Source organism: Manis javanica, chromosome 8, assembly GCF_040802235.1.
Source record: "Manis javanica isolate MJ-LG chromosome 8, MJ_LKY, whole genome shotgun sequence".
Taxonomy (NCBI): Eukaryota; Metazoa; Chordata; class Mammalia; order Pholidota; family Manidae; genus Manis; species Manis javanica.
This window is the reverse complement of record NC_133163.1, coordinates 63,286,057-63,300,785: the sequence shown is the minus strand read 5'-3', so window position 1 is coordinate 63,300,785 and position 14,729 is coordinate 63,286,057. Positions and strand designations below refer to the sequence as shown.

Here is a 14,729-nt window from a genome sequence, read left to right as displayed (position 1 = left end):
TCTGGTTTTGCTTTTCCTAGCAACTGCCAACTATTTTTTTATTTTAGCCCTTCAGAAGTGCTAGCCTCTTCAGATAAAACTGTACAAGGAATCTTATAAAATAGAGATCTAATTAATGGGATACAGTGTTCTCTACCTTCCCCTCTACATTCCTCTCATGATAGAAGCTACTTCTGGTCTTTTTTTGGTCCTATCTGGAGTTGGTATATAGGGTTAGTGACTAAAGAGAGACATATTTATATTTTTAACAGAATAAAATAAACCAGGGGAAACCCAAAATTTTCAGATAAATTTTTAATTAAATTATCACACAAATCAAAGTTGGGTATGTCTGTGTATGTACACTATATATATGTACATAACTGTACATGTATACTTACATATACAACTGTTTACAAATATGTAAACACATGTACCAAGACTAGAAAGGAATATACAGAAAAAATATGTGCTAGGGTACTAGGATTATGTTTTTTTCATTATTTTGTAATATACTCAACAGAACATTATACTGAGACTATTATAGTACTATAGAATCTTATATAAGTGAATTTGTTCAAGAGCTTCCCTGTCAATATCCTTTTCTTGGCATACATCATAGTGCAGTGCTACTTCTTCAACCCAGGCAGACAACTGTATATTAACCTGGAAAAAAAAAAGATTATAAACAAACATGAAAATTGCAGCATGACCCTATTCTCCAGAATTGCAAGAAATCATCACTGATGAAGTAACTGAACACAATAGATTTTTATTACAGTGAACAGGGCTAAGTTCTACAGGGTGCCATATGAACAATTCTTCATTGAATAGGTCTGTGGATTTAGAGACTTAATTAATTTGCTATGATTTTTGGAAGACTTGAAAGAATTAAGAAAATAAAGGATAGAGTGCTTTACTATAAATAGTCTAATTATCATTAGGCTTAAACAATAAAAGACTTAAGACAATGGGAATACAGAGAGACACAGAAGAATTGTTCATATATATATATATATGTGTGTGTGTATACATATATGGACCCTTTCTGCACAATGCAAACTTGAGTCCATGACACTGAAATTTTGGAGCCACCAATAGATAAACCTGCTTAAAGAAGTTTCACTAAATAGGAAAGCATTAAATTATTTAAGAATTTTTATATAAAGACTCAGAAATATTAATTTCCATTGGTTACCTAGACATACATGTTTCAGCTATATTATGAAAGCTATTATTTTGCTAAGTGAAAAATCATTTACCTCAATATATATAGAAATTATAAATTGGAGACCATATATTTTAAAAGGTATGTTTTTATGACTATAGAAATGTATGGTGGGGTCACACCACTCATGGGGAAGAATTAAGTGGGGGAAATTGGGGAGATTAATATATTTTCTTTATGTATCTCTGGATTGTTTTCCTTGTTATGGCAAATGTGAATTACTTCTGTAATTTATTTTTTGATTTTTAAAAATTGAAGTATAGTTGACATACGATATTATATCATTTCAAGTGTACAATATAGTGATTACACAGTTATCTACATTATTAAATGCTCACCCCAACTAGTGTAATTACTATCTTACAGAACTACTGGCTATATTCTCTATGCTATGCTTTTGTAAGTTAGATAATTGAAAAAATTTGTTAAGAAGGCATTATTGATGAATGTTTAGTTTCTTAAAGGAAGAAATAAATACTTACATGTGGCAGTGCTTATATGCAAGGCAAGTTCTACGAAAGAAAATGATACTACTACTCTGATTAAGAAATACACATTGTCTTTCGTTTGGGATCTCAAAAGAGCTTTACAGATACTAACTAACCTATATAAAATAAGGGTCAGTTTCTTGGGTTAAATCTTATTAAATATAAGCCTTATTTTATATGGGGTATCTGAGAAACAAAGAAGTGGTCTGTACAAGATTCCAAACTGACATAGAAGGTAAACTGCACATAGTATGTGGGCTTCTGGTCTTATTTGATTGTAGAAGCCTTGAACAACTCTGTCCTTTTTGTTCTAAGTAAAAAAGTTATGGTGTGGGTGTTTTAATACTCTTACAAGCACTTAGTAGCACTAGTTAGCCTAAAACTGTAAACCTACTGTTGGAAAAATTTTGTAGAGAAGCAAAGGAATCTATCTCAAGATAAGAATGATAATTTCAGAGCTCTTGAGACCAGTGAATGAACCACAAACTAGTTCTTCAGTTGTATGGTCATGCCATTCTATCACCCGTCACTATATTCAGACGGAACATTTGTAGAATATTGTAATAGCTATCAGAAAAAAAAGTAGGAGAAAAAAGTTTTGACAATAATTATGCTGACAAAGAGGCTTACATACCTGAAGTCTTGAGAGAGAATCTTCAAGACTTGGTACTGTTACTAATAATGATCCTGGTTTCCTTACATTATGGCTGATATATTCCCAGGCTCTACAACATATTAAAAATTTATATGTTAGGTTTCAGCAGACATTGGAACTTTTGAGATAAAAAAAAGAACGCAGCACAGGTGACATCTAGAAATCCAGATGGGCAAAAATGCTTGCCTGCAGGAAACAGGATGGCAACAATACACTTGAAATTGATAAATTCTTCAGTTCCTGAAGGGTACTGGCAAAACTATGAAGTTATATAGTACTGAAGAGGTTTAAGAAAGTGGGGATTTGGGCTACTACCAAGGTATTGTGAATAAGGCCAAAACTCAGTTTTCAGAACCAATACACAGTCAAAGCTGGATCAGCAGTCAAAGCCCTTTAAATTTTTTATGAAGTGTGTCAAAACTGGTTCTGCATAATGGAACAGAGGTGGGAAAGAGTCACAGAGAAAGGCCACAGAAGCCAGAAACCAAGTGAAGACTAACAGTAAGAGTGTAATATACAGATTAGAGCTTTTAAAATAACATCAAGAGTGAAATTATACTTTATACTTTATTTTGGGTGTCAGAAATATTCAATGGCAAGACTTTTAGACAACAGAACACCTGGGAAATTTAGTGGGCTCAGTCAGGTTTAAAGCACAATGGAATGCCATGTACCGGTGTGTGTGCCAGACGGCAGTGTCTGACCAGTTCAGATTAACCTTCAGTTGCAGACATCAACTAGATCTCCATATTGTGCATGAGTCTTGACAGTCCAGCCCATTACTGGGGACCAGTGGTCAGGCAATGCAGGGATACATACTCCCTGCAGTACGCAGGTGGGCGGCAGGATTATATGCACTTATTTAGTCATAGCAAGGCTTATTAAGGTTAGTACATTCTGTAGTTTATTAGGCAAAATGATACAAATGCCTTTTTTTCTCCAGCTAGATCTAGCAGTGTTTGATGAGAAATGTCACTATTTGGGGGCTAGAGCTGTTTGTTGTTTTGAAGTGGTTCCTTTAAAACAGCACATTTTTACAAGCTTATTTAATAAGAATAAAGTTGCTGAGCACAGTGGCATGGTTGAGCATGGCTTTCAGAACAGCACTTACTGTTTTTGGTAAGCTGGCATTGTAGCAGTTGCATCTGTTTCACTTACTAAAAAAATACATAGTGGTACCTTTCAACTAACAATTACTCTACAAATCTGCGGTGTCAGCCCATAATGATGTCTAATTTATTCTGAAGCCCGAGTCTTTCTTGAGTATACATTTTCTATTATTACATTTCTGTTTTCTCATACACACTCCTGTAGCATTATTATTCCCCTTGTCCTCAGACTCTGATTGAGATTACCAGTCTTTGGAGACTATATGCTGTGCCATCTCTTTTACTTAAAACAATCTAGAATTAATACAGGTGAAAGACCAGTTTTGTCAGAACAATTCCAGTATCAGGATGCTTTTCTATATCTTCTAAGCTTTCTCCTGTATACTGCCATTCATGATGGAGATGAGACAATTAACCATCAGAGTTATAATCTATCTATATTTAAAATTCATTGCACTAGACTAATTCGGGAGAAATGACTGAGCTAACACATGTGGCCAATACCTATTCAGTGAATCATGTAGAGTTTGTGAATGTACCAAGAAAGTTTTTAAAACAACCCAAATGTTCAGTATTTCCAGTATCAGATTCACCAGTTGTTTTCATCATTCTTCAGCATTCAAAATCTTTCTAAATTTAATCTCCAAAGACTTTAAGGTGTCTTTCTTTTTTAACTTATACAACATAAACCTGACAATATTTCATTCCCCAATAATTAGGTAATGTTTTGGTTACTGGTCATTAATTTAAAAAGGTAAAAAGCTAATCACACTTTGCTCAATGGAAATTAGGCCTAAAGAAGGTACTATAATTAAAACAACTTTGCTCATGTTGTGTTTCTGGTCTTTAGCCTGTGACCAAAAATCATCACCCATTCTGGCTGAGCTTTGACTATATGATTAGCTTCCTGTTGAATTAGTTTATTTTTAAAATTTTTTATTAAGATATTATTATTGATATACACTCTTATGAAGGTTTCACATAAAAAAACAATGTGGTTACTACATTTACCCATATCAAGTCCCCACCCATAACCCAATGCAGTCACTGTCCATCAGTGCAGCAAGATGCCAGAGATCCACTATGTGCCTTCTCTGTGCTACATTGTTCTCCCCGTGATACCCCACACCATGTGTACTAAACATAATACCCCTCAATTCCCTTCTCCCTCTCTCCCCACCCACCCTTCCACACCCCTGCCCTTTGGTAACCACTAGTTCATTCTTGGAGTGTCTGAGTCTGCTGCCATTTTATTCCTTCAGTTTTGTTTCATTGTTATACTCCACAAATGAGGGAAATCATTTGGCATTTGTCTTTCTCTGCCTGGCTTATTTCACTGAGCATAATGTCCTCCAGCTCCATCCATGTTGTTGCAAATGGTAGGATTTGTTTCTTTCTTATGGCTGAATAGTATTCCATTGTGTATACGTACCACTTCTTCTTTATCCATTCATCTACTGATGGACACTTAGGTTGCTTCCATATCTTGGCTATTGTAAAAAGTGCTGCAATAAACATAGAGGTGCATATGTCTTTTTCAGTCTGAGAAGTTGTACTCTTTGGGTAAATTCCAAGGAGTAGGATTCCCAGGTCAAATGGTATTTCTATTTTTAGTTTTTTGAGGAACCTCCATGTTGCTTTCCACAATAGCTTACATTCCCACCAGCAGTGTAGGAGGGTTCCCCTTTCTCCGCATCCTCGCCAGCATTTGTTGTTCTTAGTTTTTTCGATGCTGGCCATCTTTACTGGTGTGAGGTGATATCTCATTGTGGTTTTAATTTGCATTTCCCTGATGATTGGTGATGTGGAGCATCCTTTCATGTGTCTGTTGGCCATCTGAATTTCTTCTTTGGAGAACTGTCTCTTCATATCCTCTGCCCATTTGTTAATCAGGTTATTTGCTTTTTGGGTGTTGAGGCGTGTAAGTTCTTTGTATGTTTTGGATGTTAACCCCTTGTCAGATATGTCATTAACAAATATATTCTCCCATACTGTAGGATGCCTTTTTGTTCTGTTGATGGTGTCCTTTGCTGCACAGAAACTTTTTAGTTTGATGTAGTCCCATGAGTTCATTTTTGCTTTTGTTTCCCGTGCTCAAGGAGATGCATTCAGGAAGAAGTTGCTCATGCTCAGATTCAGGAGATGTTTGCCTGTGTTGTCTTCTAAGAGTTTTATGGTTTCATGACTTACATTCAAGTATTTAATCCATTTCGAGTTTACTTTTGTGTATGGGGTTAGACAATAATCCAGTTTCATTCTCTTGCACGTAGCTGTCCAGTTTTGCCAACACCAGATGTTGAAGAGGCTGTCATTTCCCCATTGTATGTCCATGGCTCTTTTATCATATATTAATTGACCATATATGGTTGGGTTTCTTTCAGGGCTCTCTAGTCTATTCCACTGGTCTATGGGTTTGTTCTTGTGCCAGTACCAAATTGTCTTGATTACTGTGGCTTTGTAGTAGAGCTTGAAGTTGGGGAGCCTAATTCCCCCTACTTTATTCTTCCTTCTCAGGATTGCTTTGGCTATTCGGGGTCTTTTGTGGCTCCATATGAATTTTAGAACGATTTTCTCTAGTTCGTTGAAGAATGCTGTTGGTATTTTGATAGGACTTGCATTGAATCTATGGATTGCTTTAGGCAGGATGGCCATTTTGACAATATTAATTCTTCCTATCCATGAGCATGGGATGTGTTTCCATTTATTGGTATCTTCTTTAATTTCTCTCATGAGTGTCTTGTAGTTTTCAGAGTATAGGTCTTTCACTTCTTTGGTTAGGTTTATTCCTAGGTATTTTATTCTTTTTGATGCAATTGTGAATGGAATTGTTTTCCTGATTTCTCTCTGCTAGTTCATTGTTAGTGTTTAGGAATGCCACAGATTTCTGTGTATTTTGTATCCTGCAACTTTGCTGAATTCAGATAGTAGATCTAGTCATTTTGGAGTGGATTCTTTAGGACTTTTTATGTACAATATGAATTAGTTTCTTTTTAAACAATTAAAAATTTTAATTTTGTAGTGACCTTAGCCTAGTAGTAATGGGTATGGGTATGGGTGTGTGTGTGTGTGTGTGTGTGAGAGAGAGAGAGAGAAAGTGGGGATGGGAGGGGATATAGAAGGTAAAGGGGTGGCAGGATAAAGAGTTTTAGCCATTCAGGATGCCTCTCAGTATTAACTGTTTATGGTCTATAATTATGTGCATTCTTATTTCTTTGCAGTAGAAACCTTACTAATGCACTAATCCAAATATTTGTGATTCCCTTTCTACATATGGAAAGGAGCTTTCCTATATCTAGAGTACATATAAGCCATCATGATAAATGAGAAGTCAGCAAGCCCAACTAACCAGAAAAACAGCATTGCAGACTACAGACTACAGAAATTCTGTAATTAAAGGAACACATAGGTCCTGATGGGTCACAAAGTATTAAATTGTGGCAGAAAAGTCAAAAAGTCATCACAGATGTGCCAACTTTTCCATTACTTGAGTAGTGGAATTAACCCCCTAGTAACACCACCTTAAGAGCATTTTTAAAGTTTGATAATTAATCACTATTTTGGTTAGTATACTTCTATCCTGTTTTATATTCATTTATAGATATTAATATCATTTTGTGATAGGATAGCATATAACACGTTCTTTCAAAGAAAAGTGAGGCAGAAAATAATTAGTATAAAGGCCCACTGGGAACTGACATCTTATTGCATCCATAACTGCTAAGCAAATGCTTGGGTAGTGATATCATTTTATAATTGCCCAAAATTAGATGTAATATTTTACAAAGTTAGACAAAGTTTATTTTAATTTTTGTTTTATGTATAACACATGTCCTTATTGGTATAATCTCCTCACAGTGGAGGTTGTTTTTAAAAAGCTTACTGTGGAAACATTTCTACTTTACCAAGCTCTTTTCATACTTCACTGGATATATTTTAACAACAGATTTTTTGCTCGAATAAATAACATACCTGGCCTGTTCTGCCTCATCAAGAAAATATTCGAAGACATTATTCATTATAATAATATCAGCATTTTGCAGAAGTGAACCCTGGGTACAGATGTCTGCATGAAGCACCTAAAGGAGGAGTTCATTTAAGAGAAGATTACCACATCATACTACCACAGAAGGAATATCTATTGGCTCAATGATGTTGTGAGGGTATAGAGAAGTTAACCCTTCTTAAAATGGAAGAACAATATGTTTAATACTACCATCTATAGTAAATAGTTAATATCTAAGACAAACCATAAACTTGTAAAACTTTGTTTATTTGTTTTAGGTAGCATTATTTATATAGTTCTGGTAAAGTCTTTTGACTCCCAATTCAGAGCTTTTTCCAACTATAAGGAAACACTAATTGTAAGTCAAAGGATGTAGGTTCAAATTTGGACTCCTATCATCAACTAGATTTGTACATTTGGGCAATCAGTGTCCTGGTAAGTAAAATGGAATGATTATCTGTCCTGATTCACAGAATCAAATGGGACCATATAAAGACTATATATGTAATTTGTAAATTATAAAATGTTAACAATGTGTTAACTGGCCTTGTCTAACTAGTCATCTAGAATCCACTTGAATAAATTATCTATCAAAAAAGCAAACAAAACAATTTATTTAATAACTATATACCTCTAAAATCAGTTTAGATCACAACAAATAAGTCTTACAGAATGCAGGTAAGATAATAAGAAGAAAGTGCTTTGCTCTTGAGCAAATAAAGGACAACCTCTATTTTAAAAAGAAGAGAAAATGTTTAACTACTTTGTACCATATGATTTCTTTCCAAATAAGCACTTGGTTTTACAAATATGTAATATTTAGAATATTGTAAGGTCTGATATTAAAAATATTTTCTTCCTTTCTTAAAGTAAAAAAAAATATTTAAATAATATAACTTAAGTTGGCCTGGAGCCTCTGTAACATAACTCTGACATATTCCTGAACACAAAGAAAATAGTTAATCACTTCAAACCTCCTAAACATGTAGCTTAGATAGGAAATGGGTATGGAAATTAACCTGATAACATAGCTCTCACACAGTTCCCTCTTTTTTTTTTCTGTTTCTCCCTAGGAATATAGCTAGGAATATAGAAAGCTAAGACCCAAGCTTGATTTATACTACAGAACCTCCAAAAGCCTCCTAATTGGTGGTACTAGGTATCTCTGGGTGAAGAAATAGGGAGAAATGTCAAAAATAAAGGTAATTTGGTTGGAAGCCAGTTTAAGCAGTAGCTAGATCCATGTATGCCTTTCTTCTTCCCCTGCAAGGAACAGAGATTTATTCTGTGGAAAGGGTAAAACAGAAGGGCTCTGGGACAGGGTACACCAGGCCTAGTTGAAGGAAAGAGTAATTTAATGAAAACATGGGAGTTAAGAAAAAATGCAGATGGGATGCTGAGAACACCCTACTTCAATTCTTTTCCTCTACGACTCAGTTACCAGGATGTGGCTTGCTATTTGGTATGGAGATGGGAAAGGTTTTCTCTGGGCAATCAGACCAGCTCAAGAGGAAAAATCTCAAGACACTTTATCAGATATTCCCCAAGTAAATAACTACCCAAACAAGATCATTCAACAGTGAAGCCCACAGTACTCAGAATCCCCACTGAGGTGCTCAGAACTTGTCATGCTTCTTGAGTATGAACAGAACCAAAAATTTCTAGACTTCTGAAGAAAGCCCTGTTAAGAAAAAGACTAAACAAGAACAAAAACAAAATGAAAAAGCAAAGACTGAGTCTTGAAGGCTAGTTGGATTTCAACAGATACTATCAAAAATAATCCTTGAGTTTCTTTCTGTGGATCTTAGGGCCCCTCAGGTCCAGCATTTGTCTTTAGCTTTAAGGAAGGAAACTGTTAAGGTTGCCAATAAGATGTTATAAAAACAGTTTTCTACCACTGGTTGTTAATGGCCACAGAAACCACAAAAAAAAAAAACAACTATGTGGGGTGGGTGTGCACCCATATATACTCCTTTGAAAAGAAAGCGGTAAAAATCTCTCAAGATGTAAATAAATATGTATTTTATACACCTTTATCCATCTTCTTTTAAAAAAAAACAAAGAAGTACTTAGTTGTGCATTTATAAACTATGATTCTTAAAAGGTCCTAATTTTTAAGTCTCAATTTCCAATTAAATCCATATTCCTGTTAGTTATGTATTTCTTATTATACAAGAGCAGTGTTTCTGTTCACTAAATGTGGGATAGTGAGAAAAAACCGCACGAATTTATTATTGGACAATGAATTTGCTTTGACCATTTGCCCGTCTTTTTCTAAGATGTGAGAGACAACGAGAGAAAGAAGGGAAGGAGGAAAAGAATGAAAACATTTCCTTCTCTGAAAAAAGGAGAGGCTATCCTTATCTTACTCAGCTATGTCTTTCAACATTAGATTACTCTTAACACCAGAAATTCTTACTCAATACTTTGCTGCATTAACATTACAGTGCAGATTGTTAGTGAAATGATAAGCATTATTGCTTAACCTAAAAACTTCCTTTCCTTTTCTGTTATTTTTTCCCTTACACAAACAAGAAAAAGAGAAAACTCTGTTGTAGCCTAACCCAGGGCATCATTCCAATGAACTACTATTCTGTGGCTTCCAACATTCCTCTTGGAAGCTTAGAAAAAGATAAAAAAGTGTGAGCATCACTTAACTTTTTTGCTTACTTCCAATATTTAGTTTAATTTAAATACACTTATGACCAACATCTAGAGATTCAAAAACACTGCTACCAAAACTATAACTGAGATGAAGAAAATTAAGAAAAAAATTCTACTTTCTAATAAAATTGGGAAGAGAAATATGTGAGTGGAATGTAATTATAATAATGCGTCTTTATTAATGCTTTAAAATATTAAGTGAACTCAATCTGTTTCTACACAACAGCAACCAAGAACAGATTAAAAATGATTTTCTAACTCCAGTGCAGAAGAAATTTGGCTAAATTATGCTATACAATGGATAACAGAATATATGTTTAGAAAGGTACCTTTATTCTGTCAGTGAACTTGTATTTTTTAATGACCATTTCCTGCAACTGGCAAAAGTCTCCATTCAATTCTACTCCATATAGTTGCAATGCTGAACTGTAAAGATAACCCTAAAATAAGAAGATACATTATGATGCAAATGAATTAACTTTTAATTGTGGATTTATTTCTACTTGAAAATTTAAAAGTCAAACTTTAAAAACTAGAATTTAAAAGAATAAAAATAAAAATTAAATTAAATTAACATCTTATATAGTTCATGCAAAACTTACAACTTCGAGAATTTAAAGACTTACTGATCAAGACCTTGACTGTAGTTTAATTTCCAGTATATAAAGGTAATTATAAAGACTGATTTCTTACTTTTCCTGTTAAAACTGCCTTCAACAAAGTTGGAAATGGGAAAGCAATCACATATTTAATAACCTATTTCTGTAATTTGTTGGAAAGTTACACTAGGGGAAAGCAAGAAAGGAGTTAACCTGTAAGGAATATAATGGAAAATCATGCACAGTCTGATATTAGGGGAAGGCGACTGGAACTGTGTCCTACATGGTTTAGGGAAGTCAGCCTGGTGTCTGGCAATCTGCCGAAGATAATCAACCAGTTAGTTAACAAGGATAATAAAGAATTGACTATCTGTTGTTATAGCTATCCTATTTTTGAATATAACAAAAAAATAATCTGGAAGGCAAAGTCAAATCATATTCTAAAGATGATTTTATGTTAACACCTATGTGTAAACCAAGTTTATATTTATAGCTCATTATAGTTTTAGAATGTGCTCAGCAGAGCATACGTAGGTATTCAAAAATTTTTGTTGAATGAATCAGTGATCTAATATTGAGAAAAATCACAATGTGTTTAAATTTATTAATGCTGCCAGATACCTACATAGCCACGATTATTTCAGCTATATACTTTTCTAATAAATCAGAAAACTGACAAGAGTGGACAAAATGGTAATAATCATCATTTCTAATGTTTCCCAAGCAAAAACTATCTATCTTTCCTAATTACAGAATAAAAACCTTAACACTGAAAAATAAATTAAGCATTAAAGAGTTAACTGTTTCTGTTTAGGGAAGGCAAGGATGCTGGGAGCTCAGTGCCTGTTCTGGCACGAGCCTGCTGTTGGCCACATGTTTTAACTGCTAATGACAACCAGAAACCACATTTCAGTTTTCTGATAAAACCATTTAAGAACATTAGAAATACTCATGATTTGAATTATTTAAAAAGCCAAGTGATACTTCAGAAACAAACATCAACATTCAAACTTTGGATTATGGAAAGTTGGAGCAACATGTGTCCTTAGGTATCATTTAGGCTTGCTCATTTACAGGTGAGACACTGGAGGCCCGGAGGTGTTAAGTGACTTGGTTATGGCCATATGCAATTTGCCTGGTCATGGTCACATAAATTTGTCAGTTTTATAACAGCTCTTATCAAAGCTCACTATAATATTTTAGGACAGGACAAAGAAAACTGAAGAGCAATAGACAAAATAGCAAAGTGTGGTGAGAGTCACTTGCTTCTGTTTTGTTGATATTCCTTTACTTGTGTTACAGAGACAAACTAGTAAAGGAAATTAGAGAGCTGGCTTTTGAAATTCCAAATTCAATGTATATTTTAACCATATTGGTCTGTTTCTCTAATACATAAAGCCAAGCTGTCACCTTGGATGGTGGCAGGCAAAACTGCTGCTAGCAGAAGAAAGTGTTTTCCAAATGTTGAGTATGTCCACAAGCTGGATTTACCCCATAAAGGACTGTGCCGAGCCTGGAGCCAACGTCAACCAAGATCTTTCCCGATAGATCAGGGAGCACATGATAATAAATGAACTTCAATTCCATGAGAGAGAAGGAATGAGAAATAAATCCTGGAGAATGAAAACAGAGTAAACATCAAATTTTGGTTGGGTATTAATAAATCCATTCTGTTTTTCTAATTCTTTTACCTATATTTATAAAGTATATTTCATGTTTTTCTTTCCTTAATCTATGAAAACCATTTGGAGTTATTAAAAAAAATAATATGGTAATTTTTCACTTATTCACTGTGAGCTGCTTTAGAGAAGAATAAATATGAGGTGTCTGGCCTTTAAAAGGCCTCCAGGGAACAGCTACCCAGCTCCGTGCCCCTGTCCCTGTCCCTGTGCCTTCACTTCTTTCTAGCTGCTGCTTAGGATGTCCTTGGTTTTTCCCTACGACTACTTCTTCCCTGGGGTACAGAGTCATCATTAGTGTCTTATAGCTAGAAAAGCCCCTTGTCATATATGGAAGGAGAGTCCACATGGTAATAGCTTTTTCAGATTTATTATACCTATCTGGACTGGCCTGGATACCCAGTCACTACTTGCAACCTGATCTTTATGTGAAAATGCATCTTAATCTTCAAAGTTTTATTTGTTGAATATAGTTCTTCTATGAATCAGATCTGATATGGGGTCATAATTGTAATTCACTTTTTAGTTTTCCCTCTATTGCTTTGGTGAAAGTCCTTTTCCATTCTGTAAGTTTCAACTACCTACCTCAAATGAAAATCCTGAATACTACCTAAAAATAGAATTAAGATTCCCAGTAAATCAGAGAAATTTAATCCCTAATTATAATATAGGTACAATATAATTATATTAAATTTGGCAGTAGTTAGCTTTTGAGAATATTATCTAAGCTCAATAATATGAGCACAAGATTACTTGCCCGGGGGAGTACCCCATTGTAAGTAGTAACTCTAAATCTAAGTGAGCAGGAAGACTGAACTACGCATCTAAACTAGTAGCCTAGATAATCATATCCAGTTTGACCAAAAAATGACATAAGAGCTAACATTTTAGCAGCATGGAACCAGTCTAGTTTCCCATTTGGGAAACAGGTGCTGCATCTGAGAGGCAGATACAGACTTTCAGTCACTAGGACTGGAGAGGCCACTAGGTCAAATCATGGTCTGAATAAGCTCTTTCTCAAGATTACCTAGCTTCATCCTCAAGTCCATGCCCAACAGTATCTGATTGCCATATGACTTCTCAAGCAGATGTTTTTATAGGGAGAACGTTTCAACCCCTTGACAGTTACAGTTCTCTTATTGAAAATAAGTCAACATTATGGTTTATATACAAATCTCTTTCGAGTATGGGAAGTATGAGTTGGTTTCCCAGTACTCAATCACTTCTGATTAGTTTCTGTACCTGACAAGTCACCTCAGATTAAATAGTTTCTGTGAAAAGCAGACACACCCTGCTGGGACACATTAAGTGGCCTGGCTTTCCTAGGCAGCATTTCTATTTCTTCTCCCCGACTGCAATAGCTGGGGATGGCTATGCTGTAGCTCGGCCTTCTGCTTTTAAAAAACATTGAATGACTTGGTCAAGAATTTGCACACTCATGACACAGGGAAAAGTACACAGTCATCAGGTTTGCACACTTCAGTGCCTACCTAAAGGTGCCGTCTGGTGTGAACCGCACACCATACAGTAGTTTCTGCTCATTTTTCTTTCCTCACATAATGTATCAATAAAGTCTTCATCATAAAGGAAGGCATCCACGTGAACTGTGGGTTCTGGCTGCTGCCGTATCTGGTGGAGAGAAGAAAAACATCAAAAGGACCAAAGTACAAAGAAGTCTCTTTTTATTGCTAAATAAGGCAAAACATAAGTGGTTCATATGCTTAAATTGTGAGAGCAAAAACAAGGCACAGAAAGACAAGCTTCACTTATTGAAGTCAGCAACTCTGCCCTTCTTTCATTTTATTTGAGACACTAGCAGCTTTTTATTTGACCTGTAATGATACAAAATATGGCTATGAGAAAAATATAAAACTTTAATTGAGAGGAGTATTTTGAGACCATCTTGTCCATCCTAAGCAGTGTATTTTTCAAATAAAGAAACCTGATACACAGAGAGATTTCTGCAAAGAAATGACACTAGCTCCTAAGAGGAGGAAGAGTTGAAACTAATACCAGGTCTTCTAAGTTCTACATGTCAATGAAAAATACTTAATAAGTAGTCTGCCCTGAGGCAGTTTTCAAACAATAAAAATGTTAGTAAAATTTCATGCTTACAAATAAACAGTACTTTATTAAGACTGGTGATACACGATATAATAGCAAGTGACAACAAAGAAACAAATGTGATTCCTTCTACCTGAACCATAACAAAGAATCAATCTGCTTTGGCACCTACAAAATTATTACATCTACACAACATCTATATTATAAGCATATAAAATGTATGAACACACAGGACGACCAGAAGGAAACAAAGGGAGATAA

At 34.9% G+C, this 14,729-nt stretch overlaps 1 protein-coding gene across 3 annotated transcripts in view; it reads right to left on the bottom strand.

Moving 5' to 3' along the window:
- Positions 1-279: 279 nt before the first annotated feature.
- The window catches only part of LOC108402053 (uncharacterized), a 38,331-nt gene continuing 23,881 nt past the window's right edge, over positions 280-14,729 (bottom strand). For all 3 annotated transcript variants that reach the window (XM_073211354.1, XM_037025497.1, XM_073211356.1), the window contains exons 3-8: positions 13,895-14,033; positions 12,217-12,338; positions 10,456-10,566; positions 7,429-7,535; positions 2,330-2,420; positions 280-645 (exon numbers count right to left, since the gene is read on the bottom strand). In XM_073211354.1, the coding sequence (XP_073067455.1) occupies positions 529-645; positions 2,330-2,420; positions 7,429-7,535; positions 10,456-10,566; positions 12,217-12,338; positions 13,895-14,033 (687 nt within the window). In that variant the 3' untranslated portion in view covers positions 280-528. The remainder of the gene's footprint in view (positions 646-2,329; positions 2,421-7,428; positions 7,536-10,455; positions 10,567-12,216; positions 12,339-13,894; positions 14,034-14,729) is intronic.